Source organism: Citrus sinensis, chromosome 8, assembly GCF_022201045.2.
Source record: "Citrus sinensis cultivar Valencia sweet orange chromosome 8, DVS_A1.0, whole genome shotgun sequence".
NCBI lineage: Eukaryota > Viridiplantae > Streptophyta > Magnoliopsida > Sapindales > Rutaceae > Citrus > Citrus sinensis.
The window spans coordinates 18,814,214-18,822,955 of record NC_068563.1 but is presented as its reverse complement, the minus strand read 5'-3'; the positions used below and the strand labels follow the sequence as shown (position 1 = coordinate 18,822,955).

General features: G+C 34.0%; 1 protein-coding gene across 1 annotated transcript; it reads left to right on the top strand.

Annotated features, from left to right (window-relative positions):
• The first annotated feature begins 2,829 nt into the window (after nucleotides 1-2,829).
• Nucleotides 2,830-8,434, top strand: LOC127899374 (uncharacterized). Its single transcript, XM_052432733.1, has 4 exons — nucleotides 2,830-3,172; nucleotides 4,076-4,225; nucleotides 7,615-7,764; nucleotides 8,430-8,434. The coding sequence occupies exons 1-4, from the start codon at nucleotides 2,830-2,832 to the stop codon at nucleotides 8,432-8,434; spliced, it is 648 nt and encodes a 215-aa protein (XP_052288693.1).
• The last annotated feature ends 308 nt before the right edge of the window (nucleotides 8,435-8,742 follow it).

Genomic DNA, 8,742 nt, shown 5'->3' with positions numbered 1-8,742 from the left:
TTAAGTGGGAGCTTAAGAAGTCTAAACAAGAATTAGGCGGTTTCTGTAAACAATTCAATTATGAAATGGCGAGTGTTCTACTAAAACCCGCAGGAAACATTACAAATCAAAAAATTTTAGGAAACCCTTTCGTAATTTTAGAGAACTTCCTTATAAGAAACCTTCGAGGCCTTATAAGAAACCCAAATTCTCTAAAAGAAAATAGTTTAGAGCCAAACCAAAGACTCCTTTCAATTACAAAGAAGCTATATGTCATAAATGTGGCATGAAAGGTCATACTGCAAATTATTGCAGGATGAACAAAAAGCTTCATGAACTTGACCTCGATGAAGAGATCCTTTCCAAAATAGCCCCCCTTCTTGTCGAATCTTCTGATTCCGAATCTTCCATGTCGGGAGACAGTGATCCATATCAAGTTGATGAGCTTTTTGACTCAGATGACTCTGTATCTAGCAGTAGTGAATCTGAATCTGATTCATATTTAAAGAAAATCAATGTTTTGACTAAAGACCAAGAAACTTTTCTTGAACTTGTAAAGCATATTTCTGATCCAAATCTTCAAAAAGAATATCTTGATAAACTTTTGAAAACTTTAGATTTTAATAAAGCCGATACTTTTAAAGTCCCAATTGTTAAAAAGAATTCTTATGATCTTACTCAAATTTTGGATAAGAAGAAAACAAAAAAGACAGTTCCTAATATCCAAGATCTTCAGAAAGAGATAAAAGAAATCAAATGTGAAATCAGAGATTTAAAAGAAAAACAAAAAAGTGATTCTGATACTATCCAACTTCTTTTACAAAAACAATTGCAGGATAATTCAGACAATGAATTTAATCCTGATGATGGTGATGATATTAAAGTAGAAAACATTGAGTCAGTACCCAATGATTTTCTATTTGTTTTAAAGCAAATCACCACAAGAAAGTATTTGATTAAAGTCACTTTAATCTTTTCTGATGATTTTGCAATGGACGCCATTGCCCTTTTTGATACTGGCGCCGATTTAAATTGCATTAGAGAACACATCGTCCCCAAAAGATTTCATGAAAAAACAAAAGAAAGACTTTCTGCCGCTAATAATTCAAAACTGAATGTCAGTTCCAAGGTTGAAGCCTCAATCCATAATAATGGTTTTGATTTTAAAACTTCTTTTGTCCTCACAAATGATATTCATCATGCCATCATTTTGGGAACTCCTTTTATAAATCTCATAACTCCATATACTGTCAATTATGATAGTATATCCTTCAAAGCAAAAAACAAGAAACTTATTTTTCCTTTTATTGAAAAACCTAAAACAAGGAATTTGAATATTGTTAAAGCCTGTTCTGTTTATCAAAACAGAATAAATAACCTATTTAAATCAAAACAGTGTGATCTAATGTTTTTACAAAAGGATTTAAACTTACAAAGAATTGAAAGCCAACTACAAAGTGATTTCATTAAAAGAAAGATTTCTGATTTCAAAACTCTCATTGAAAAAGAAATTTGTGCTGATCTACCTTCTGCTTTTTGGGACAGAAAACAACACATGGTAGATCTACCTTATGAAACTTCTTTTAATGAAAGACAAATCCCCACTAAAGCACGTCCAATCCAGATGAACATGGAATTGGAACAACATTGCAAAAATGAAATCAAAGATTTAGAGTCAAAAGGACTCATTGTTAAGTCAAGGTCCCCATGGTCTTGTGCCGCTTTTTATGTTAATAAAAATTCTGAAATTGAAAGAGGCACTCCTAAATTAGTTATAAACTACAAACCTCTTAATAACGCTTTAAAATGGATTAGGTATCCAATACCTAATAAAAAGAATTTACTCCAAAAACTATGTTCTGCTCTTATTTTTTCAAAATTCGACTTGAAATCTGGGTTTTGGCAAATTCAAATTCATCCTAATGACCGTTACAAAACTGCTTTTACTGTTCCATTTGGGCAGTATGAGTGGACTGTTATGCCCTTTGGTTTAAAGAATGCACCCTCAGAATTTCAAAGAATTATGAATGATATTTATAATCCTTATTCTGATTTTTGCATTGTTTACAGTGACGATGTATTGATATTTTCAAATTCTATCGATCAACATTTCAAACATTTAAAGACTTTTTATTTTGCCACCAGAAAGGCTGGATTGGCAAATTCCAGTTCTAAAGTTTCTTTATTTCAAACAAAAGTCAGATTCCTTGGTCATCATATTTCTAAAGGAACAATCACTCCAATCGAGAGATCTCTTTTGTTTGCTGATAAATTTCCTGATAAAATTCTTGACAAAACCCAATTACAAAGATTTCTTGGAAGTTTAAATTATGTTCTTGATTTCTGTCCTAACATTAATAGGATGTTAGGTTGTAAAGATGAACATACCAAGGTTGTAAAGCTTATAAAGAATTCTGTGAAAAGCATCCCATGTTTATATCTTGCTAATCCTACATTACCTAAAATTGTTGAAACTGATGCATCTGATTTAGGTTATGGAGGCATATTAAAGCAAAAAGAAAATGATAAAGAACAGATAGTACAATATGTTTCTGCACATTGGAATGATTGCCAGAGAAATTATTCTACTATCAAAAAAGAAATCCTTTCCATTGTTTTATGCATTACAAAATTTCAAAGTGATTTATTAAATCAAAAATTTCTACTTAGAATTGATTGCAAAGCTGCAAAACATGTTTTGGAGAAAGATGTTCAAAATATTGCATCAAAACAGATTTTTGCACGATGGCAAGCCATCTTAAGTGTTTTTGATTTTGATATTGAATATATTAAATGTGATACAAATTTTATTCCTGATTTTCTAACTTGGGAATTTCTTCAAAACAGATAATGCCGCCAAAGAAGAAAGACAAAGGTAAAGCTGTTCTTAAAGATTCTGAATCAAGAGCAACCTCTAAAGAACCCCAAGCTACCCCTTCTAAAGACAAATTACTTTCCTCAGCCATGCCTATTAAATCTTGGATAGAAATGGTTGAAGAACAAGGTGCCCATTACAAAACCACTTCTTCTGATGACCAAGTAAAACAATGGATGAGTTCCATTACAAGGTCCCCTGAGCTTATGCTCGCCTTACAAAACCTTTCCCAAAGCCAGATTTTCTCAAAAGAAGAAAAGGAAAACCCTATCTCCAAAGAAATCTCAAAACCCTCTTCTCAAAATGTGATTGTCTCTGGTGAAAGCTCTTCTTCCCAAATTGTGCTTTCCCAACCATCAGCTTCAAAGAAAACCTCCGATTGGTTTGATAAAACCCATTTTCAAAATATTCTTTCTTTAGAAGATGGATTTTACCATGCTGATCCTTTCCAAGCAATTTCAAAGTTCTTCCCTAAGGGCTGGTTTTTTAAACCATGGGATTTAACAAAACCCTAGTCCTACTATCAAAGCATTTTAGAAATCACTGATTCAGTTAAGTTCAAACATTTCTTTCTCAGTGAATCTCATTCAGAACCAGCCTATTCCACGGCTACTATTTTAAACGTTTTGAGCCCAAACCAATGGGGTGACCTATTCCATAATTTTAAAACTTTCCCTTTAAATTTTCGAACACGTTTACCTCATTGTAGGACTTATTCCTACTGGGATTACCAACAAGCCTGGTATAACACCTTTTTTATCCAAAATCCCAAAAAATCTCATTCTTGGTTATTTTTCTTTAACCCAAAAATAACCGTTCAAAGCCTTCCAAACTGGTTCCATCATTGGTGGAATACTTTTGGCCCAATACCACAAATTTTAACCCAGAATGCCACCCATTGTTTAAACCTCTTCAAAGCCCACTATACTCCTTCTGATTCCGAGAAAAGGTTTCCCCCATTTCTCTGTTTCTGTACAAATTTCTTCCTTCCATGGGTATGGATGTGGAACCTTCGGCTTCATACCCAAGATTCCCAACTCATCCTTCAAAGAACCTTTAAAGTAAAATGGTGGTCCAAATTTGACGAACAGTCAAAATTGACTGAAAATCTTGTCCGAGATTGGCTCTCTGCCAAAGGCCTTCTTCAACCCACCATAACACATTCAAAAGCCCAACAAACCTTTTTAACCCAAAAGTCCAAAGCTCAATCACTATTGGCAGGTGCCAAAACAGAAGAAGAATACTTCAAAGCCATGGAACAGCTCCTCGCCTCCCGGTCAAAGTCATCAGTGGCTGACACCTCTGAAGACGAAGATGAAGATGAAGATGAAAAACCATTCATTTCTCTTGGAGACGAAAATGAAGATGATTGTTTTGGAATTTTTTTCTCCTTTAAAGCATTGTAAATAACTATTTAGTTATTTACTTAAAAAAAAAATTCCTGTATATTCGGGTGGTCCTCTGGACACAAGTGAGAGCGCACATGTCTCTTCACCCGTATCGTAATTCAATTTTTGTACAAAGAATCAACTATTCAAAGATACGATCCAAATGTTACTGTGCACTTAAAGCTCCGCTACAGTGAACAGTGCAGATTTCCAGAGCTTACTGTGCACTTAAAATCCCGCTACAGTGAACAGTTTAAAGACCTTTGTATAAAAACCGAGAGGAAGACTCAGACTCCTCAGGTTTTTCATGAAAAAATAAAAGAAATACTTTCTGCCGCTAATAATTCAAAACTGAATGTCAGTTCCAAGGTTGAAGCCTCAATCCATAATAATGGTTTTGATTTTAAAACTTCTTTTGTCCTCACAAATGATATTCATCATGCCATCATTTTGGGAACTCCTTTTATAAATCTTATAACTCCTTATACTGTCAATTATGATAGTATATCCTTCAAAGCAAAAAACAAGAAACTTGTTTTCCCTTTTATTGAAAAACCTAAAACAAGGAATTTGAATATTGTTAAAGCCTGTTTTGTTTATCAAAACAGAATAAATAACCTACTTAAATCAAAACAGTGTGATCTAATGTTTTTACAAAAGGATTTAAACTTACAAAGAATTGAAAGCCAATTACAAAGTGATTTCATTAAAAGAAAGATTTCTGATTTCAAAACTCTCATTGAAAAAGAAATTTGTGCTGATCTACCTTCTGCTTTTTGGGACAGAAAACAACACATGGTAGATCTACCTTATGAAACTTCTTTTAATGAAAGACAAATCCCCACTAAAGCACGTCCAATCTAGATGAACATAGAATTGGAACAACATTGCAAAAATGAAATCAAGGATTTAGAGTCAAAAGGACTCATTGTTAAGTCAAGGTCCCCATGGTCTTGTGCCGCTTTTTATGTTAATAAAAATTCTGAAATTGAAAGAGGCACTCCTAGATTAGTTATAAACTACAAACCTCTTAATAACGCTCTAAAATGGATTAGGTATCCAATACCTAATAAAAAGGATTTACTCCAAAAACTATGTTCTGCTCTTATTTTTTCAAAATTCGACATGAAATCTGGTTTTTGGCAAATTCAAATTCATCCTAATGACCGTTACAAAACTGCTTTTACTATTCCATTTGGACAGTATGAGTGGACTGTTATGCCCTTTGGTTTAAAAAATGCACCCTCAGAATTTCAAAGAATTATGAATGATATTTATAATCCTTATTCTGATTTTTGCATTGTTTACATTGACGATGTATTGATACTTTTAAATTCTATCAATCAACATTTCAAACATTTAAAGACTTTTTATTTTGCCACCAGAAATGCTGGATTGGTAATTTCCAGTTCTAAAGTTTCTTTATTTCAAACAAAAGTCAGATTCCTTGGTCATCATATTTCTAAAGGAACAATCACTCAAATCGAGAGATCTCTTTTGTTTGCTGATAAATTTCCTGATAAAATTCTTGACAAAACCCAATTACAAAGATTTCTTGGAAGTTTAAATTATGTTCTTGATTTCTGTCCTAACATTAATAGGATGTCTAAACCCTCGCATGATAGATTAAAGAAAAAACCTGTTCCTTGGACAGATGAACATACCAAGGTTGTAAAGCTTATAAAGAATTCTGTGAAAAGCATCCCATGTTTATATCTTGCTAATCCTGCATTACCTAAAATTGTTGAAACTGATGCATCTGATTTAGGTTATGGAGGCATATTAAAGCAAAAAGAAAATGATAAAAAACAGATAGTACAATATGTTTATGCACATTGGAATGATTGCCAGAAAAATTATTCTACTATCAAAAAAGAAATCCTTTCCATTGTTTTATGCATTACAAAATTTCAAAGTGATTTATTAAATCAAAAATTTCTACTTATGATTGATTGCAAAGCTGCAAAACATGTTTTGGAAAAAGATGTTCAAAATATTGCATCAAAACAGATTTTTGCACGATGGCAAGCCATTTTAAGTGTTTTTTATTTTGATATTGAATATATTAAAGGTGATACAAATTTTATTCCTGATTTTCTAACTCGGGAATTTCTTCAAAACAGATAATGCCGCCAAAGAAGAAAGACAAAGGTAAAGTTGTTCTTAAAGATTATGAATCCAGAGCAACCTCTAAAGAACCCCAAGCTACCCCTTCTAAAGACAAATTACTTTCCTCAGCCATGCCTATTAAATCTTGGATAGAAATGGTTGAAGAACATGGTGTCCATTACAAAACCACTTCTTCTGATGACCAAGTAAAACAATGGATGAGTTCCATTACAAAGTCCCCTGAGCTTATGCTCGCCTTACAAAACCTTTCCCAAAGCCAGATTTTCTCAAAAGAGGAAAAAGAAAACCCTATCTCCAAAGAAATCTCAAAACCCTCTTCTCAAAATGTGATTGTCTCTGGTGAAAGCTCTTCTTCCCAAATTGTGCTTTCCCAACCATCAGCTTCAAAGAAAACCTCCGATTGGTTTGATAAAACCCATTTTCAAAATATTCTTTCTTTAGAAGATGGATTTTACCATGCTGATCCTTTCCAAGCAATTTCAAAGTTTTTCCCTAAGGGCTGGTTTTTTAAACCATGGGATTTAACAAAACCCCAGTCCTACTATCAAAGCATTTTAGAAATCACTGATTCAGTTAAGTTCAAACATTTCTTTCTCAGTGAATCTCATTCAGAACCAGCCTATTCCACGGCTACTATTTTAAAAGTTTTGAGCCCAAACCAATGGGGTGACCTACTCCATAATTTTAAAACTTTCCCTTTAAATTTTCAAACACGTTTACCTCATTGTCGGACTTATTCCTACTGGGATTACCAACAAGCCTGGTATAACACCTTTTTTATCCAAAATCCCAAAAAATCCCATTCTTGGTTATTTTTCTTTAACCCAAAAATAACCGTCCAAAGCCTTCCAAACTGGTTCCATCATTGGTGGAATACTTTTGGCCCAATACCACAAATTTTAACCCAGAATGCCACCCATTGTTTAAACCTCTTCAAAGCCCACTATACTCCTTCTGATTCCGAGAAAAGGTTTCCCCCATTTCTCTGTTTCTGTACAAATTTCTTCCTTCCATGGGTATGGATGTGGAACCTTAGGCTTCATACCCAAGATTCCCAACTCATCCTTCAAAGAACCTTTAAAGTAAAATGGTGGTCCAAATTTGACGAACAGTCAAAATTGACTGAAAATTTGGTCCGAGATTGGCTCTCTGCCAAAGGCCTTCTTCAACCCACCATGACACATTCCAAAGCCCAACAAACCTTTTTGACCCAAAAATCCAAAGCTCAATCACTATTGGCAGGTGCCAAAACAGAAGAAGAATACTTCAAAGCCATGGAACAGCTCCTCGCCTCCCGGTCAAAGTCATTAGTGGCTGACACCTCTGAAGACGAAGATGAAGATGAAGATGAAGAGCCATTCATTTCTCTTGGAGACGAAAATGAAGATGATTGTTTTGGAATTTTTTCTCTTTTAAAGCATTGTAAATAACTATTTAGTCATTTACTTAAAAAAAAAAATTTGTATATTCGGGTGGTCCTCTGGACACAAGTGAGAGCGCACATGTCTCTTCACCCGTATCGTATTTCAATTTTTGTACAAAGAATCGACTATTCAAAGATACGATCCAAATGTTACTGTGCACTTAAAGCTCCGCTACAGTGAACAGTGCAGATTTCCAGAGTTTACTGTGCACTTAAAATCCCGCTACAGTGAACAGTTTAATGATCTTTGTATAAAAACCGAGAGGAAGACTCAGACTCCTCAGGTTTTTCATTTCTAAGTTTAGAACTTCTCTCTCTTCTTCTCTCCCTTCTCTCTAAAAATTCTCTCTCTCTCTCTCCGGGAATAGGAATCTGGAATCCGAAGACAAAAAGGAATTTCTCCTGTCTTCAGATTAATTTCCCATTATTTCCCTTTCTTCTCTACAAAGAAAACCAACCGATGTAAGCATTTCATTCCAGTTTTATTAAAGCATTTGTAATTTTATTTAAAGCAATTTACTTTCCGCAATTTAAATTTCTGCAATTTAATTTTATGTAACATTTAAATTCCCGCAATTTACATTTAAAGCATTTAAATTTCAGTCTTTTAAAGCTTTTTATGCATGCTTTGCAGACTGATCTGTATCAGATCTGCCATATAAATTGTACGTTCCTCTGAGGCAAAGAGACCAGATCTCGATCCTCAGTTATAAAATCTTCTCTTCTCTCTCCATTCCTTCAGAGCACCATTTCCGGGAACCGGATCTGGTACTGTGTTTGCACCCAAGCCTTTAGATGTATGTGTTGCTAGGCTTGCTAAAGAATTTAATAAAGAATTGGTAAATTGTTTAAAATTTGACAACCGCGTTTAAAGAACTTAATTATTATCCGGTAAAGTAAAAGTGATTTGGTATATCAGCTGGAATACTCGAGAGTGCGGGCTACTG